The sequence below is a fragment of the Leuresthes tenuis genome, unplaced genomic scaffold, assembly GCF_036924035.1.
Source record: "Leuresthes tenuis unplaced genomic scaffold, fLeuTen1.0.hap1 SCAF_20, whole genome shotgun sequence".
Classification (NCBI taxonomy): domain Eukaryota; kingdom Metazoa; phylum Chordata; class Actinopteri; order Atheriniformes; family Atherinopsidae; genus Leuresthes; species Leuresthes tenuis.
In genome coordinates, this window is record NW_027325374.1 from 2957922 (window position 1) to 2978094 (window position 20173).

Sequence of the window (20173 nt, forward strand, 5' to 3'; positions counted from 1 at the left end):
GACACCTGCTGCACCTGGTCACGGGACGCCTGTGGCTCCCCTCACCTCTGTGCCGCCGCTTTACCAACACTAACGCTCATTTCTCGACGCTGTTCAGTGATTTAAGGATAAAAAACGCTCCTGTGCGAGAAATTAAACGAAGAGTTAAACCAGGGAACGATTTGAGCTACAAACGTGTTTGTAAAATGTTTAAAAATGACTATTAAACCAAGTTTTGAGTAAAAAAAAAAAAAAAGAAGTGGATGAATTATAGAAAGTAGAAGTAACACCTTTAGGTCTGCTGATCGTTTAAGAGGATTATTTTACCCACTTATATTCTTAGAACTGTGTGATTTTAGCTCCTCTTCTCTGCCGGTTGGAATATTTCTGTGTTAGTGTAAATTTTAAGAGCAGAGTGACTGATTGGCCCAGAGCAGAAGCTGCCACCATCACAGCCTCCGGTCTGTCATCCTAACTCCAGCTCAGGCAGCTCTCCGGTAATAAAAGCTCCATAGGAGGGCTTTCCTTTATGCGTCGCCTCCTCGGTTTGTTTCAGAGCAGAGAGGCGCAGAAAACCTCCTGAAGCAGCCGAGGTGGAGAAGGAGGAGAAGGGCAGGGTGGTGGAGCCTGACACAAGAAGTCAGGCTGCTGAGGAGATGATGGAGTCATTTCAGAGAGCAGCTGACCTTAAACAACATGAAAACTAAATGTTTTCCCCTGAAAAGGCTGGAATAGAAAAATCAAAGTGGTTCTTTGGGGATGAATCAAAGAGAAAATCACTGGGTTTCTCTCTTCTTTCGTAATTCAGCCGGATGTCAGATCTTTTTATATAACTCTTCATTTCTTTCTTTTTTTTAATGATATTTTAGGCCTTTCCTGCTAAATGTTTGATTCTCTGACCTCAGGAGTCAGAGACTCTGTGAGAAATGTTCTTATTTAACATTTATTTTTTTTAATTGGAAGCTTTTATTTTTCTCAGTTAATTAAAGGGGTCCAGTCTGAAAATGCCTTGCTGTGGGAGGCAGCGGGGGGGTTTCTTCCTGTCTTCAGCTGCTCCGTCACATCAGTTCGACCACCTGCTGGCTGCTGCTGCAGGGGCCCGATGCTCATCGCTGTGGCATTTGGTGCTGCAGTGGTGGGGCCCCGGGGGTGGTGTTGAGCTTCATTTGGGCCCGTGTTCAGAGAAACTAACGGATCTTTATTATTCATTAAAGCATGGGGGGTGCAGGCACAGAGGTGCCAGCTCCCGTCAGATAACGGGCGTCTGTTTCTCCTCTGAGGAGATGCTCAGGGACCATAATTCCCATGTTGCAGCACAGAGTCGAGCTGAGGGATGTTCTGTGTGCATCTGACTGAGCTTTAAAGGGCCAATGTGGAGGATGTGGTGAGGCTTCGTGGCACTTACCCGGGTCCACAGTCTGTGGCGTGCGGCTCTTCCACGGTGTCAGTGGGTAACTTCTCTTTAGCAACATGCAGGGAGACCGTGGCCCTAAAACACCAAGAAGCCGCGTCTCCACTTGTTTTTCTGCTCAACACCTTTAACTGTACGGCTGCCAAAATAAAAGTGTCTGAGTTATTCCTCACTTTGAGCCTTTTGTGCTCAGAAGGCTTTGTTTTTCACGCAGCTTGTTTGTTGGAGCCGTAGCTGGCAGAATGAAACCGAGGCCTTAACCTCGCCGCTCTAACAGGAGATGCTGAGTGTAATTTGTGGATGACTCACAGCGATGCGAGTGTGTGGGCAGGAGTGTCTCACGACTGTGTGTCAGCAGCCGTTCTGTGCTGTGGGGGGGCTGGCAGGGTCTCCGGCAGGGTAATGACACGCAGCCGCTTCAGAAGACGTTTGTTGGAGCTTTCAGATGTGTAAATGTGGGTAAACGGTGTTTCCTCAGGTTGTTGTTGCTCGCTGAACAAACACCATCTGCATGTTTGTTCTGTACGAGTGTGTTTAGCCAAGTATCTGAGTCCCAACAGGACCGCAGGCTCCGTTTGCTGAATGAAGCCAGGCAGCCGGGGCGAGGCTGCCTCTATTGTTACACGGTGGGAGTGGATTATACAGAGATCAGCTGATTGATTTCACTACTCTTGTTGTGCTTTTCTTTCTCCCCGTCACATCCTCCTTCATTGTTTCCAACCACAGGAATTTAGATATGGCTGGATTGACGGATTCTGCCTCCTGCTGCGGCCTGGCAGCTCCGACCTGTCATTTGTTTCTCATCAACAGATTGAAAATGAACGCTTTCTAAAGCCTGTGTTTTGTTGTTTGGACCCAAACCTCCATTTTCTGCTGCAGCTCTGGTCCAAGTTGCCCAGACTCTCCACACGTGTTCTCCTGACAGTGTGCATTAATAGAAGTGTCATTTTTAAGCTTTTGGCGTGTCATTTTACACCATTATAGTATGGTGGAGGGTCTCCTCCTAACCCACTGCATACCATCAAAGTAACCGGACGTGCTGTGAAGTGTCATGTTCTCACATTTGGTCACGAATCAGCTCAGACTGTAGCCTCGGATAGCATTATGCTGAGTAAAAACAAGGAAATGCTGAAAAACTGCATGTTTCTGGTCCTCTCAGACCTGCGTGGATCTAAGGGTCGATGGGGGACATCCTGAGGCCTCGGAACCAGAAGAGGCAGGTCCATGAGCACAGAGTAGCGTAGAAGTGAACACATCTGAGTTAGTTTTCTCCCCCACAGTTAACGGACTCAAACCAAAATCAGCTGGTTTGTTTAGCTGCAAAGCATTTTGGGAATCTTGGTCCCTTATTTCCGCTCTTGATAGAAGTTTTAACCTGCTTTAAGGCTTCAGCATCAGTCTCCTCCTCTGTTAGCATTTGTATGGCCTGGCTGTCACCGGGGAGCCTTCTGGAGTGATCCGAGTCATAAATCCCAGTGAAAATATTGTGGTGTGATGGAGCCCAGTTTGTGTGAGACACCCGGCTGTGGGAGCTGTCCTGTGAAGCCCAAACTGTTTGCTCTCCGGGGAGGGATTTTACTCCTCTGAGTGATGCTGCTGAACACTTCATCCCACAGTCACACAAGCACAGTCTGTTCTGTTCTTCTCATTTTGAGGCTCAGTGGAAACGAAAGCAGGGAATTACTTTCACTGATAATAGTTTTCCTGCTTTTATTACATGACGTGTAGAATAAGCACAGCTGGCGTTTCATTGGATTGTGACGCTTTAATCAGAACATAATGTTCTGGAGTTTGAAGCCATGGGGCAGCTGTTGGAAGGTGTAGCAGCTGTGATGGAGTAGATGTTCTGTCACCACCTTCCTCCTCCTCCTCCAGAACACGAGAAGATGTTCGTGACCGAACTGCTCGTGTTGGGGTTAAACCGGGCCTGCGGCCTGCTCTGAGAAGCAATTCATCCAGATGCTTTGCTCAGGCAGGATTTCTCTGGCTTGAAAGCGGCCGTTTTTCTTCTCTCATCAGTCACGGTGCTTTCACCTCTGTCTGTATCGCCGGCTTTGTGCCCTGCAGAAAGCGGTGCCCACTCCAGCTTTGAGCTGGTTACCGATCTTTGGGCCTCGGTGGAGTTTGAGCGTCACGCTGACGCTCTGCTGTGGGGGTGTGAGAGTGGTTCTGATCAGCATGCGGGGCGCATAGGATGCTCCTAAAGCAATTACTGATCTCATTACTAATTATCACCGACTTTGCAGCTCTGTGTAGCGACTGTGATCCTCACAGAAGAAGTTCTGGGACTGGGAATCGATCCGATTCCAGTGGTCACTGTGGCCACTGTGTGGCTAAAGGCCGAATGGGAAGTGTTTGAAGGAGGATGCCAACGTGCATCTCCACTGAATCCAACCCCTGATGTGGACCAACTCGCCTATAAAACTTCTTTCATGAGGTCTGATTGGTGGTTCTGTGTAAAATGTTCTTCATTTTAAACATGCTAATTCAACAATGGCGTAATTGTGAAAGTGTTCGATTAGTTAACTAATCATTTAAACCTGTTAATGTTTCCTCAGGAAGCTGTTTGCTAACGGGTTAGCTGTCACTACGTAATCTCCAAATAATCCACCCTCGTGCTCTCCTTGGACAGCTTAATCCATCCAGGAGCCTTTTACTAATTGATGATACATGAATTATTTTAGCTTTGCTTTAATTAGAACTTCTGAACCCTTTTGATCAATCCTCCATTTCCCGGTGAGCCTTTGAGCAGAACTTTGCGTGTGTTTGTCGTATGTCAGCTGATTTATGACTAAGAGTCACAGCAGAGGTGATCAGTTTACAGAGACTGTCCACCTGGATTTCTCTGACTCTTCGTGGATGTGGTGGAGCTGCTTTTATAGAAGAACCTGCAGGGAAGCTCATGTTTGACCAGTTAAGTGTGCAAATCAGGGGAAAAAGAACAAAATGTGCCCAAATTACTGCTATTTTCTTTTTTTCCATTCACTCCATATACGTTGGCTGTCATCTGGAAACCATCAGCTGAGCACAGGTGTGCTTTTATTTAAGACTTTACCAACCAGCATCAGCTTTCCTGGCTGTCATACAACATAACTGCTTGCATCTGCTGTGTGTGTGTGTGTGCAGTACATCGGCACCCTTTAACACATCAGTTATCAAGCTGGAGCTGCAGGGGGATTGAGGAGCAGAGGGGTGGGCTGCCAGAGAGCAGGAGGTGGGCAGAGGATGAAAGGAAAGTTACAGGGATGGAAATTGAATGGAAACAGAAAGGTGTGGAGCCAGTGTTTGTTTCTGACTCGAATAAGCCTGGAATTAAGGGAAAAGACCTGAAAGGCAAGAAAAAGGTGAAATTCTCTGCCCCAGCTTTTGTTTTAACTGGAGATGAAGCGTCGCAGAGATATTTAAGGTAGAATCTGAAGTTTGATGACGGTTTAAAAGCAGAAACGCACTCCTCTTACTGCTGTGATGGGCTGGGTTCAGATTTCATGAACACGCCACATCCTGGCATCACACGTGCACATATGTTGAATCTCTGCACAGGAAACGCTGCCAAAACCAACCTGTCAGCTCCATTCGTGTGAAACTATACGTTCATTCACGTGTACGTGTGCAGACTGAGAACCAGGTAGGGCTGAGGCGGCTGCGTCACTCTGAGGCGATGACGGCTCCCGTGTAGGATGTGGAGACTCCCCCCCGCCTGCCACCTCCTCGTTCTCGCCTCTCCCACCAGTTCTCCCGCGTTACGAACCGAACGTGAGGGGAATTAAAAGTGGGTTGCCCTGTCACGCCGGAGGTGGGGTGGAATGGATTGGAGGGGATTCCAGCACAGCCATATATGGCACCGGAAGTGCCCCCTCCTTCCCGTCTCCCTCTAACGCTGGAGAACAGGGGGCGCTGACTCTCCCGCTACTCGCGATAAGGGCTCATCTGAAAGGGAAATTGGCTGACTTAACACACACGGTGCAGATAGACACTGAATTCCCATCTCCTGAGGTGCTGAAGCAGCACAGCTTTTGCACAGCGATTGTCTCGCTGAATAAGCAGAGGCAAATAATGTCCATTTCCCAGGAAGGAAATGACACTAATGGACATAATGCCATCAGCTTATCACACTCACATAGTCTTTTATGCAGTGGAGATCCCTAATAGCTTTTTACACATTAGGAGAGATCTTCTGTACAGAGCATCTGCACAGCCTGTACAGAGCTGCATGACTTTGGTGTTATGAAGAGGGGAAACTAGGATGAAACGAGGTCTATATTTAATATTAATCTCATATTCTGTGAAGCTGAAATGAAAAATGTGCTAAACTTATTAGATAGAAATCTGTGCTCAGCAGCCAGGGACTGAGAAATCCAGTTCAGATGTATTAAAACCACAGCTTTGTGTCTTTGAGCACAGAGCCGGCGAAGAGGCCCCTCATGCCACATGGACTTGGGAAAGCTGAAGTATCCTGGAAAGACTGGGATGCATTCAGAGGAGTGTCCCAGTGGGTCTCAGTTTCAGCGGCTTCTTAAAGTAATTTTACTTGGAGGTGCAAATACTCAATTCAACTTCTTTACTTAAGTAAAAGTGAGAAACATCAAAAGTTCTGAAAATTAAAATTCAGTTCAGGGTAAAGTTGCACGATACCCACGGTAGCTACGGTACCCCGCGGTGCCAAATCATTACGGTTCCTACTATACTAGAAATTCTACGCGACGGTACTACCGTGGATTACTAACGGAGCCAGTTTCCGCTACACAGCGGGCGCCTCGACCATCCTCCCGGCTTCTCACCGCTTGCTACTCCCTTGTAAACAAACCCACTGCAACCGAACTACACAGCTGCTAAATGATTGGCTGTTTGCCTGCTACTGGTGGCCTCCGGAATATGATAGGCTGTTTCCGCACGCTGGATCCGCCCATCTGTTCCCTGATTGGCTGTTCGTGTATCTCTGACGGCTCGAACGAACTCCATGTAAACGGCTCCGCTTCGATAGAAATTCGCTTCAAAAGTAAAGTTCTGTTTTGCCCGCACGCGCGCACAGCGGTCACAAACACAAGACAACACACACACACACACACACACACACACACACACACACACACACACGCTCACCATGGCAGAAGCACCGGGCCCGAGCGGCACCACTAAAAACAAACTCCAAAAGCCACATTTGGAACTATTTGGGCACAGACGGTAAAGCACCAGCTGTAGGAGCCAAAGAAGGCAACACATCCAACCTCATAAAACACCTGCAGCGTCGTCACCCAGATTTATGTCGAATACCAGGTTAGTATGTCCTGTTTATTTTCTAATTGGCTAATATTAGGCTATATGCTTTGTGTACAGGCTGAAGAATGAAGAGTTAAAAGATGTTAAAATACATAAAAATATAGTTTTCACGGGGAATCAGTTCCTGTTTATTGTATTTTGTCCTCAGTTTTATTATGTTGGAGAAGAAAAAGGCAGTGGATTTGTTATGCTAAGTCGATTATTTGTATTATGTTTATCATGCACATAACAACATAATTATTAAGTTAATTAATGTACAAATACATTGCAGTTAATGAAAGTAATAATAATTAAAAAAGGCTGCTGTATCACGATAACACCCAGAACCGTGATACTTTGTCTGGTATAGTATCATGGTTACTTATTTTGGTAACTCCAGTTCAGGGTTGTTTCATCTTTATCGGTTTAGTCACGGATGTCACACCGAAGTCTCCTTTTTGTTTCATCAGTACATCTGTAAGTCTTTCTGCCAGTGGAGACACTAAGTTTACCTCCTCCCCTTAGAAGGGAAAAACTCAGCCTCCCCATGTTGGCCATGTGATGGAGTGGCAGCCATCCAAGGTGTAGCCATCCTGCCAAATGCCAGCTGGGTAGAAAATGGATGGATGGACATTAAAATAAAAATAAAGAAAATAAATGCATTGGTTAAATGTCATTTTAAAAAAAAAACTGGGGATAGCTGAAAATGAATTAAAAGTAGAATAAAATCGCTCATTTTAAAGAGTTTTCTGGGCACAGATTCTCTTATGTTGCATTAACTCTTAAAGCGTTTGTTCATATTAACACAAGAAAGCCTGAAAACCTGTTTGATTACATGAAAAAACAAAAACTTTACAATCTCATTGTAATAAATTGATTTTCAGCCTAAGAAATCAAACTTTTCTGCTATTCCCTTTACATTGTAATGTTGAACTGGAAATAAACTCTGATTCCATGTGAAATGTGATGGCTTTGTGTCTGTGGGCTCCTGTTTCCACCCTGCTGCAGGGCTGCCTGCAGGCATCTACAACAACAAAAAGCTGCTTTTATTATGAGCTCAGAGTCAAACTGACTTTTACTCTGACACCTAACTTTCAAGCTCTAAATGTGTCCTTTTTTTAATTTAATGACAACATTTTCCCTCCTTATTTTAAAGGAATTATTTCTGTCTTTAAGACCCAAATAGAGCTAGTTTTTCTCCTGGTAGTCCAATGTGCTGATAAGGTAGGGCTGATGTTAAAGTTTCCACTGGGATGCATGAGAATAGAAGTAAAGTACACTGTGAAACAGGATGGAATGTGGCTTTAACCAAAGAAAAAACATAAAGGAAGATCTCAGCCTTATAAGAAGGTGGAAAGATGAGCTGGAGCTCGAAGGAACCGAGGAAACGTTCAGGATGGTGTAGCTTCTGCTGAGCGTTTCCAGCACAGTGGCAGGTTATGGAAAGGAGATATCATATGTGTGCACACAGGAAAGGTTGTTTGCTCTTTGTCGTTGCCATGGAAACGGGGAGGGTTCATGCAGTGCCGGGCTGAGTTTGGCCACAACTCACGAGTGAAGGTGACCCGCTGTCATCTGTTTTTAATCTGGTTCCGCGTCTCAGAACAGAGGCTAACTTTAACTTCTCACTTATGACGGCGTGTCGCCGCAGGGATGCGTTTGAGTTGCTGTTGTTGGGCCCAGGATGTTTGGGCCAGTGACCAAACATCCTGTTTTACCTCGGTACGGATACCTCTGTCAGGGCATTCGGAAGCAGACTTCGTTTTAGGGATAAGACGGAGGAATAAAGGCAGAAATGAAGCTCGGGGGAAACTTAAGCCTCAGTAATGATGCTGGTTTCAGTTTATTTGACTGAAGAGTCTTAAGTCTAAATATTCTTGGGAAGCACAACTTTTATCTTAGTTGAGAGACGATGGAAGATTGATCTCACATTTCCTTTCAGTCTTCATGTCAAACATTATTTTCTCAAACCAAAGGATGGAAACTTCAGATGACTTTGTGCTAATTAAAGTGCAAATTTACTCTTTTTTGCTGACGTTGTGCAGTTGAGAATAAAAGCAAATTCGGCTGGATTTAAAGAGGATGTAACGGCCCATTTACACCTTTTAATTTTCCTGTAAAGATCGGACACGTTGGCACATTCAGACACTCAAAGACTCGTAGATTCGATGCCGGATTGTTTGAGCTTCCTGGATTAATCCTGATGATCATCGGAGGTAGTTTTTGGTTGGGATAGTATAAGATAATTTAAAATGCCTTTATTTTTCGTGACCTCTGACCCGCCATGTTTCAGTTTACCATCTTTCTTCATGGAGTCTCTTCCTGCTGGGGTGGAATTTTCTATTGTCAGTACTCCTCCTATAGGCTTAATTTAAAAAAGGCCTGGATCTATGCTGCCTGAAGTTTAAATATCCAGATAATCTCTCTTTGGAATTGTTCATACATGATCACACTCCTGCAGACGTCTTTTAGTCCCATTAACTTGGTGGTTTGGGCATTCTAGTGTAAAGATGTTGAGCAGTTTCTGAATTGATTGCTGGTAAACTCTTCCTGAGAGATGAAATGGGTTACTGCTTTGCTTTTTATATCTGTGGACTGATTCATCCTGCAGATGGATTAGAGTCCATGCTGGGACCCAGATTAGGATCACATCATTTGCAGATGGCGTGTAAACTTGGATGTTTTCTGTGCACATTTCATCATTAGCTGGTTAAAACCTAAGAACACTTTGAGATGACCTCTTCACATCTGAGAACAGACGCGGTTCTTAATGTTCTCTAAAACCTTTCATCTCAGCTTGTGATCATGAAATAAAAGCAGCCATGTTAAAAACCTTTGGAAACTATCGGCTGATATTTCTCAACATTTAAAAAAGATCACTGGTCACATGTCTACATCCCACCAGGCGTGAAAGGGAGAAGCAGCCGCTCGTTTTTATTGGCTGGCTCACTTCCTGTTTGCTCCTCACACTTTGACTCAAAAGAGAATCGATGAAAATATCATTGATTTTTTTCAGTTATTATTGGACTGACAAATGAAATAATTTAGTTGCATTTTGATGCCCAGACCATCTTTTTGAGGTATCCGGACTGTACAGTGGAGACATGAATGCTAATAATAGACCAGGTGATCTTTTCCATGAAGCTTTCTGTTATTTTTCCTTCTTCTGTCTCCACCCGGCGCGTCCCGTCCCTCCTTCATCGATGGGGTTGCCAGCTCTCCTCTTGCTGGTTAATCTGTTTGGCAGTGAGTGGCCCAGCAGGACCTAATGGTGCCACATGGCTGGCTTGGCTTTGCAGTAATTTACGCCCCGACATGATATGAGCCGGCTGCTGTTTTGTAGGTTCTGACTCACCTCGTGCACTCGTCTCCTGACGCGAACACACAAACTGCCTTCCGTGGCAGAGCCAGCTAGGTCACCATGTTCCTAATGCCGCTTGTTTTCTGCGTGTTCTCGGGTTTGGCTGTGAGCGTGCTCACCTGTGTGGGGACTAATGAAGAAGATGCACCTGCTAAGGTCGACATGTTGTTCAAACTGGAGGCAAATGTGATTTTCAACATGGTTTCTCTTTAGCTTCCGTCTTCATTCCTCACTTCTTTTGGCCAACGACAGGAGGATCCCACTAAATCAGAGACATGGGAGGGTATTTGTAGACAGTTTAATGGATTTTGGAGAGTTTAACACGAACTAGGACTTGGTTTCATTAAATCCTCAGATGCTGTTTTCAGTTCTTTCTAACCACTGAATTCAGGAACAGATTTGAGGATTCAGGTTCTCTCTTCCTGATCTTGAATATACCCGATCATAAGCCCTTGTTTTGTGGTTAATGGCTTGTATAACTAGCTTTGTAGCACATCTGTCTCGGGACATGGTGTCCACATGCTGCTTTGATGGATCTATTAACCTTGATGCTGAGGGCTCGCTGCTACTTGTCCATTTCCCCTCCCCTCAGCTGTTAGGGTCACTGTGACACTTGAAGTGATTTCAGCTGCTAAATCAAAGCTGGACTGTACAGCCTTTTGATCAGGAAATGCTCACACAAGGCTTACTCATTTTCTGGAATGTGATTTGGGGAGTTTGTTCTGCCAACAGACCCACACTGCTGTCAGGGGAAGAAGTCCTGTTGAGGCTGCCTGTCAAATCTCAGAAGATGGACCAATCAAGACGAACTATTTTCACATTCAAAGCACAGAAGAATGAAAAGATTCACAGGTTCAAATCCTCATCTCTCCCACAGAAACCGCTCTTTGTAGCAGCCAGCTCGGCCTGCCAGCCGCCCCCCCGGGAGCTTTAAGGTGTCACCAAACGGAGCGATTCCACCGCTTTGTTCGCACTCAGACGCTCCTGCAACAAACATCTGCCTCAGTGAAGAGGAGCGAGTTTGGCTTCCATGTGAAGATAAATGTTTAATGTGTCAGTGAGATGGATCGTTGTGTGTCTGTGTGAGTCTGCATGTGCCGGCTCACGTGCCTCCACCCCCCCACAGCACCTGCAAAACAACAGGAGGGAGACGGAATACATCTAATTTATACAATTAATGGCTAGTTTCAGTGGACAGCCACAGCTGGGGCAGATATCTGCTGATGGATGCTAGTTTTCTGATGTTTTCCTCCTAAAGATGCAGCATCTTTGTATTCCTACTGTCTTGTTGTCCCACTTTATCTGCTTTGAAGCTGGATTCCATTTTTCTCTCGACTCAGCTAATGATTTGCATAGATTTGCTATCTTGGCTGAGGGATCAGGGATGTGCTTCATGGTAGATTTTTTTTATAAAGATATGCAGTGATTCGCTCCGCTGCTGCTGCCGCGGTGACACTGAGAAGAAGTTTCCCACCTGAGTGTCTGTCTCTGCACCTGAACGAGCGGAACGCTGTTCTTCATTATTACACCGGTGTTTGTCAGAGATGACGCACGCACACGAGAACATTCACCCGCCGCTGCAACGTGATGCGACAGCCATTGTGCTGTTTCTGCCTTTAATTGGTTCTGGTGCTTAGTGAGTCGGTTTAGGCACATGACTGAAGCTAAGGCCAGAGTGAGGCGTTGCAGTGTTTGCTCTGTAATCCCTCTCGTTTCTCCCCGGTTAAATTTGGGCTTTCATTCAGCGGAATGCTAATCAGCCTCCGGCCCGCTGCTGAAGGAACAACAACTGCTTGAGTGTGGATTAACTAGGCACCGCAGTAATGATCCGATTAAATTTCCCCCTGAAACATCTGAGCTGGAAACTGGTGCGACCACATGAGGCCGAACGCTGCGTTGGAAAAAGCTTCAGAACTCGAAGTTGGATGGATTGGGTCAACAATCAGACTCTTACAGGAAAGATCTGCATCATGGCCACTTTAACAGGGAAAAACTTCCCTGAAACACAGAAGCCTCCTCAAATGGTCCTTTCTGTTGGTCCTTTTTTTCTGTTGTGTTGGTTAGAAATCTCATGGCTTTGGCTTGGTTCTGGCCTGATTCTCAGCTCGTTTAAAGCCTGTATGGACATGAGATGGTATTGATTCTCTCCTCCAGGATTCTGCCAGAACATGAAGATGTCAGACCCTTTGAAAAGCTGTTTTCTACACAGCTCTGCTTTGCACACAACACCCACGGATGGAAAGTTCTTGTGATGTCATAAAGCCTCCGGATGAACCAGACAAGGTTCCTGACAGTCCAGTTGAGTTAAAAACAACAAAACACTATTTTCTTCAAATATATTCCCACAGATTCCAGCTGGTCATTCCACATTGGCAGTTCTTGATTGAGCCGAGAGCAGCTTGCATGTCCTGTCCACAGGCTTCAGCAGCAACAATCACTTTTTAAGAGCACCTGATCTTCAGAAAAACTTACTTTTTTGTGCTATTGTTGTGAAATCGTACTCGGACCATCAGGCTGTGCTCTGATTATCTAATTAACAGGTCACAACTACAGTCAGTTACACCTTTAGTCTGAAAAAACTGGTTTCTATCATAGATTCTGGCTGCATCTTCTGCATTTTGTCTCCGTTGGTTGACATGTGAAACATTCCTGTCGCATTGATTTTGAAGCGCAGCCAGAGTCGGTGGTTTGACTCAGACTCTTTGAGTTGCAACCCTCCTCTGCCTGTAAAAGCTGAACCAGACGTGCACGAGATGGATGAGAACGGATGCATTAACTGGCTAAGATGTTTGCATTGTAACTGTAAATGTAAGAAGGTGAAATGGAGCCGTTCCTTTGACAGAGGAACAGCATCTGAAGCTGGAGCTGTGTGACTGACTGACTGATTTATGAGGCCGGGTCCTTGCTTTGTGTCCATCTTGCACGATGAGGTCTGGGCTGCTCTCAGTCTTCCATTTTTATGCTTTTCTCCCCGTCCTGGTGCCAGGCGGCGGTGCGTCGCACCTGATTACCTCTGCTGGAGCGCTCCCACTGACTTGCTTTGTTGTGTAGCCGGGGCCTTACATAACTGATGGGAATAAGAGAAACCGGAGTAAAAATAGTTAGTTTTTTCCCCCAGAAATCTTTTTCTTCATCACTTCTGTGTTTCATCACTGTGGCAGCGCAGCTGAACAATCTTCCTTTGAGTTCAGAGGCTTTGCATCAGTCATCCACACATGGTTCAGAACACTGTGAAATCCTCTTCACTTTGTAAAATAAACCCCTCTCAGTTGAACACCTTTCTCTTCATTTACCGGGCAGTCGGCCTGTATTTTCCTCTTTTCTTGCACTCCTTTGTCCTCCTGTCCTACTTCCTGCTCCTTTTTTTTGAAAGTTATGATGAAGCTTCTGTTCCAAGGTGGCTGTGCATCAGCCAGCAGGCATTAGCAGGCCGCCCTTGTTTGTCTGTCATCCTCAGATGTGCCCTAACCTCCCTCTTCCTTATGCTCATTATTCCATTTTCACTGTCCCCGTTTGTCTTCCTCTTTCTTCACTTCTACATTAACCCAATTCCACTCTGAAACAGGTCTTTTTATTGAAGTAGCTCTTGATAAAGGCCCCAAATCAGACTCAAAACACCCTGACCAGGTGCCTCATGCATGATCCTCATGCATTTAGCCCTTTGAGATCTTGTGATGTAAAGGACAGATAAAATGTATTATTATGGTCCATCGTGTCCTGTGGCATCCATGATCCATTTTAGGTGTGTGTCCACACATCGTATTGGAATAAATGGATACAAATTACCTGAACCATCTGGACATTATCATCTGGCCTTATTCAAAGTCTTCATATTAAATTCCTCTCATCTATAAAACTGCTCCACCCTCACCCCCCCTGCTTCCCTCCTAACTTTCTGTGCTGCTGGAGAAGCCACAAAGACCAAGTTTAGCTTTTAAATTGGCTGGAGATGCAGCAGAAGCAGAAGGGCAGAGTTACTGCACAGGCAGCCAGCACAACTCCTGTTTCTTGACTCTTCCTAACAAGCCCTGGGGCCCTCTGCTTGTTGTCTCTTCTCACAGTGGATACGCTGCACTTATACGTGGCCATCTGTCACGAAGGAGAGATTCAGAGTTTAAATGTGCATCTGTTGAGTCTTTAACCATCTTGTCACAGCTTCCCGTCTCTTTTCTTCTTCTGACCCTTGTTGATATCTATTTTTTTAATACTTTTATTGTCTGAATTTGAGCAGGCGGGTGAAGAATCTATCCCTGCTGTGCGTACTGTCACTGCTCATCATTGGTTTCATCAGAACCTGAGATACCTGCTACTTGGATTTAAAGGCACAGTCTGTAACATTACAAACCGTCTCAGATACTATCCAACAACTTATTTTCTCTTTATCAGTCGGCTAAATGAGGATAACGATCAACTTCAACTTTTGTCTTTAATCAGCGGTTTCATCTGGGAAAAAGCCACATTTATCCCATTTGCTTCACTTCTTCATATTTTCACGGCTTTGAGGTTGATTCACACATCTTTATCTGCTCTTGCATTACAGAACTATTTTTAGAGTAAACAGCGATTTCTCCACTTTCTTCTTCTTCATTGTCCTCTGAACAGCACGTTTTCTCCATGTTTTTGGCTCTTGGACACCAAACCAGTGTCCACCTGCGGGGTCTTTGCACATTGTCAGCGTTTGAGCAAAAGAAATGGCACTTAAACACATGGTAGTCTATTTCTAGTGTTTAACGGGGGAAATCGGAGGACCACATGCATAAAGTGTTAGCTTATCTGTAGCAAAATGCTAATTGTGATGAAAACTCAACATTTAACAGCACATTTTCTCACAGATCTTTTTTTATTGTTGCATCCTGTAACTTTAGTGACCTTCAACTATTCATAGATTTATTTATTTGCTAGCTGTGCTGTGGGTAAACTGACCGCTGTGGAGGTGTGTAGCGAGGCGCCGGGAGTCAAAGGGACTCCACATCGGGTCCAAGTCTGCTGCTGAGCTGAAGGGGTCAGCGGCCAGAAACCAGGTTAATTTTAAATGGATTCAGCAGGAGAGGTGTGAGGAAGCCGTGCCTCCTTCCCGCCACACACACACACACACACACACACACACAGGTATATTGACGTGCACACACATATTCATGTGCACATAACTCCCAGCCGCTCGTTCCATTTCACTCCTCCAGTCCTCATCGTGAGACCAGGGGCTTCTGGAATGAATCCTCGCTGCTCTCCTCTTTCTCCTGGTTGCCTCAGCTGACTTGGGGGTGTGTTTGTGTGTGTGTTCGTGCCCCAGTAAAGAGTGGTGCTCATTGCCATGGTGTCTTTCCTGCTTCTCCACTGACCAGACCTGCTGTTTTCTTCCTCTTCTTTCCAGTCCATCATGGAGCAGTTCAACCCGTGCTTACGGAACTTCATAGCTATGGCGAAGAGCTACGAGAAGGCGCTCAACAGTGAGTACTGCAACCGTCTCCTGTTTACTTTCTTTTGTCGTCTCTTTTCTGTTCCTCAGTCCAGGCAGAGGGCCAGCCGACCCGACGCTTGGCGCTGCTTTTATATCCGAGTAGGGACACGATGCCACAGATGATCAGAAGAAAAACGTGTTTTTGAAGTCAGATTTCCCTCCAGATTCCAGACTTTTCGCTCCAGAAGCGAAATGACGGCGGTAAAATGCTGCTGCAGGGCGCTGAATATTCATGAAAGTGGCCCATTTAAAGAAGTTATTTTCTGATGGTTGTAAACTGTTGATATTTTCTGAATGTTCCTCTGTGATGTCACTCCTTCCTCTCTGCCCTCCAGCTCCAGTTCATTGATCTTTAATCGTCTTCTGTCATTGCTTCTTGTGGCTTACTCATGTGTGATTGCATGCCCCCCCCCTGTTTGAGAATCAGAGGAAAAGATGGAGAGAATGATGTGTGCAGTGCATGCAGCAATGGCTCAAGGTTAAAGACAAAGCAATGGAAACGTCTTGGGGGAGCTAAGTGGAGCATAAACCAATGGGAAGTGGAGCAGGGGGCGTTACAAGAGCAACAGTACCCCCCCGCCCACCCCCAGAGGGGCCAAGGAAACGAGAACAGGCCGAGTCGGTATCCAGGACATGAAAATATGAGAAATATTCTCTCACACCAGTAGAACTGGACTGATGGTTGTTAGTGTTTCATGAAATTTGATTGGTCACACGGTCGGCATCGATCAGATTTCACGGCCGTCTTCAGATGACAGTGGATGCCCCTCTGCAGAGGGAGGGGGTGACGGTCTGCCGAGTGGATGGCGCTGAGCAGGGCTCTGCTTTGTTTGCTTGGAGGAGAAATGCAGGGAAGACTCGGCAGCCTACGACAACAATAAAGGAGGCCTCACTCCAGTCTGATAGATCAGGCTAAAAATAGCCCTGAGTGGGGATTACACTTCATCAATGCCAGGCAGCGGCTCGCAGGGAGAGCTGTGAGTGGAGCCATGCAGGGCCGGGCACCCACAAAGTCTCATTGTTGGTGGGGAAATGCCAGTGCAGCCTCTGGTTCTTTAAGTAGAACTGGGGCGGCAGCTTAGTGTCCCTGAGGAGGGGGAAGACCAGCATGATGTAGGAGGGAGGCTGAACTGGTTGCTGCGGTTTGTCTAAAACATTTAGGCTCTGAGGTGATGGTGTGGATGCGGTGCTTAGACCTCCAGCAGCTGTCAGGCTGCCAGATACTGGATGTTTTGTGGAAGGAGCGAGCGCTGTGAACAGTTGGATCGAACTGGGCTACATGCGGACAGGCCAGGGTCTGGATTACAGATGGTTTCAACTGAAGTGAAACTATAGTCTTAGTCATTTAGGTTGTGTTAACCCACCTAAATGGAAAGCAACTGGATTTTACTTTACATCTGAACAGCAGTAGCCTTTCAAATGAGAAACGTCCTCATAAACCAAGGAAAGAAGTCCAGTTGCCTCCTATTCAACCTCAATATATTCTCAGTCAGGGCTAAAACAAATAATTTCTCTCAGTTGATGCTTTATTTCTCACTCATTACATCCTCGGAGCTCAAAGTGACGTCTTTAGATTGCTTTTGTCTGAGTAAGACCTGCTTTAGTGTTGATTTGATTGACATGGTCCTGACTCAGCCGCTGTATGTGAAGCCTGTGGAGAGACAACATCTCAGTTTGAATACCGTTGTATTTAAACTGAGAGAAGCAGCTCTAACTAACCAGCGTTTGTGTCTAAACTGATGGTCGGTTATTTTATTGCTCTTCTCAGCCACTAGCAGGGAAGAGGCTTTCTCCAAATTGAGCCCATTTGTGCCTAAGATGGCGTGTTTAGAGCTGGAGATGATCAGATTTGTGTGTTTATGGGACAGAAAGCTGAGAGCGGTCGTGGTGGAGTTTGCTGAACCTTAAATGAACACATTCAGAAGGTAAAATATCGACCATCTCAGCTGATTTAGGCTTTATGTTTCCTTTATGCTGACATTCTCTGCTCTGTGCCGGCTTTATGTCACTCCTCTAATCCTCTTTACAGGCAGACTCTCCTCCTTCTCCTCCCTCTTCTCTTTCTCCTGCTTTTGTCCCTCTCTGTCACTTTCCAGCATCTCCTCGAGCTAATCCTGCCTCACCTGAGCCTGCTGAGATATCTCCAGACATCTATAAGATTACCTTCCTCCCCTCACTCTGATATCCCACCCAGACTGAAAGCAGGCTTCAGCAAAGCCGGGGAAGGGTCTTGGTTTCGCTCTGTCGTAGTTTGGGGTAAATAAAGGGAAGATTTACTGACGAAGAAGTAAAAGTTAGACGTCTCTGAATGGTTTGATTGAAGAAATGATCCAGTTCTCTGTATTTGGAGGCTGAGTAGCAGTCGGCTTTACTGTGTCGCTGTGGACTGAACTCAGAATAGATTTCTTTTGTTTTCCGTGTGGGCATATGAACGCTCCGTCTCCTCTCTGGCTTTCAGGGAGCTTTCTGTGGCAGTGCAAACACTTATCATCCTGACAGCTCTGTAATAAACACAGCTCTCATCCTCCGACTGGACATGTGTCTGCTGTCGTCAGGGCTGTAGGTCCCTGAGTAGCTCACCCCTGACCCGCTGTAATTTTCAATCTGTTTTTAAGGCCTCACTCGCTGCTCTGTCTCAGCCGGTGTCCCCAAACTGGGGTGACGATGAACCTCGGAGAGTGAGGGCTCCCTGATGGCCAGTATTTGAATTGTAGAGCACTTTGGTGTCATCGGTGTGGATATTTTTGTCAGGTGTGCCATCATAGAATAGAGTTTCTGAGATCTGAGGTGCTGCTGGGGACTTGAAATGTAATATTTGAATACTCCAGGCAGCACATGTCAAATCCAGGTAGCCACGGGGGTGATTGCTAGGATCCGTTTTGAGTCTCATCAGATCCAGTATTAAACCTGCATCAGAACCTGAGATATCTGCTACTTGGATTTAAAGGAACAGTCTCAGATACTGCAGTATATGGGCTCAGGAAAAGTTTCCACAGCTCACTGGACTATAACGCGAGACGAGAATCATTACCCAAAATGGTCTGACTGCTTTTAAACCAAAGGTGAGTTAAAAAGCTTGAATAGACGGCAGCCTCCATGAGTTGTGAACCGGGTCAGAAACCTCCTGTTTGGCCTTGTTTGGTCCACTTAGGAAATGACTGACTTCACGATGGTGGTGTCTGTTTTTTACATTCAGTCAGTAGCGCAGACAAAGAGGTTTAGGTTTAGGTCTGACTCTGCTTCTGTGTCCTCACCTGTTGCATAACCGGCTGTCTCTGCTTTGAATACCTGCTGACTGGCACTGGAGCGCTGACGGTAACCTTTAACATCCCTTTACTGCAGCAGCTGATCAGTAGGAGTAATTGGGGATTAATATTAGTGCTTTGCTACCTGAATATTTTTGGACATTGGTTTGTAATATATAAACCAGGTTTATAAGGGCTGTGGAAACCCTCTTTAAATCCACAATTAAAGCATCTCATGATGCTGTTCCATTGATTTTTGGCTACAGAAGCCTCTCAAAACAACCAAATACCATTTTGGGTTAGCTAATCCCTTAAGAGTGCCCCTGAAGCTGTTTGTTCAGGAGATGGGATATAGACATGTAGTCCTTGAGATAAATCTCTGCAGCTTTCTGCTTCCTGCAGCTGCCTCCATAGAGCTTCTTTCTTTTCCTGCCTGGTCACCATTCCCGCCTGTCGCTCTTTATTTCCCATGCCCAACCTTGCCTCTCTTGGGAAGGGGATAGTTGCTGAGCTGAAGAAGACCTAATTTCACCTCGGCAGCCTTGATCTGATGCCCAATGCTTCCATGTTTCCAGGTGTCACATTTGCTGCAAAGGGCTACTTCGACGCTCTGGTGCGGATGGGCGAGATGGCCAGCGAAAGCCAAGGCTCTAAGGATCTTGGTGAGTCCTTGTAGTGGCAGTTGTACCCCTGGTGGGTTGGAGGGGGGTTAAACAAGCAGATGGTGGATGGGATGGCTCGTAGTGATGAGCAGAAGCAGCTGATGACCAACCTCGAACTGAACATACACGTCCAAAAAACCTTCCTCCACTTCTTTAGTGTTTACAGAGATGATGAATCCTATAAAATCCACTTTTTACTTTAACTGATACATTATGACCCCCCATTTATGTTTGAGTGGAAGTCATTGTCAGTTAGTTTAATCCATCTTTTACCTCATTTTTATTTATTTTTTCATCTCCCAGATGTGAGGAACAGTCCCTCCAGCTCTCCCTGCTCTCACACGGCGCGTTGTTTGGTTTTGGTTGGATCAGTTCTGGTTCTGCTCATTATAGACGTACCTTTAGGGACACGTGGCACTGATCAGAGCTGAGGCAAGAAGCAGCAGGATGAGTGAAGGCAGGGTGTTGTGTCGTGGTTGGTGTCCCTTTCACACGGCAGGACTGAGGAGAGCCAGCCGTAGTCCTGGATCACTTCTTTGTTCCGTCACCCTGAGGCGCTGCCGGACGGCGGGCTGAGAGCGGAGGGTTAAATATCTGTGAGGATGTAAAAGCTGCTTCCATTATTCATGGTGGAGACCTTTTCTGGTGCTTCCTCGCCCTTCTCCATTTATTTTTTCCTCGGTGTTATTTTGAGTAAATAACTGTTGGAGCTCAGTTCTTATCCTCTGTTCAACACTATAATTCACCGGGAAAGAGCCTCCTTTTAAATGTTAACCTAATTCAGAAAAGACCAGGTTAGTC

At 45.8% G+C, this 20173-nt stretch overlaps 1 protein-coding gene across 6 annotated transcripts in view; it reads left to right on the forward strand.

The window, feature by feature from the left end:
* Positions 1 to 20173, forward strand: part of baiap2b (BAR/IMD domain containing adaptor protein 2b) — a 59835-nt gene that overhangs the window by 506 nt on the left and 39156 nt on the right. For 5 of the 6 annotated variants that reach the window (XM_072373544.1, XM_072373545.1, XM_072373548.1 and 2 more), the window contains exons 2-3: positions 15379 to 15454; positions 19286 to 19372. In XM_072373544.1, the coding sequence (XP_072229645.1) occupies positions 15379 to 15454; positions 19286 to 19372 (163 nt within the window). The remainder of the gene's footprint in view (positions 1 to 15378; positions 15455 to 19285; positions 19373 to 20173) is intronic. The other variant, XM_072373546.1, reaches the window with a different exon arrangement.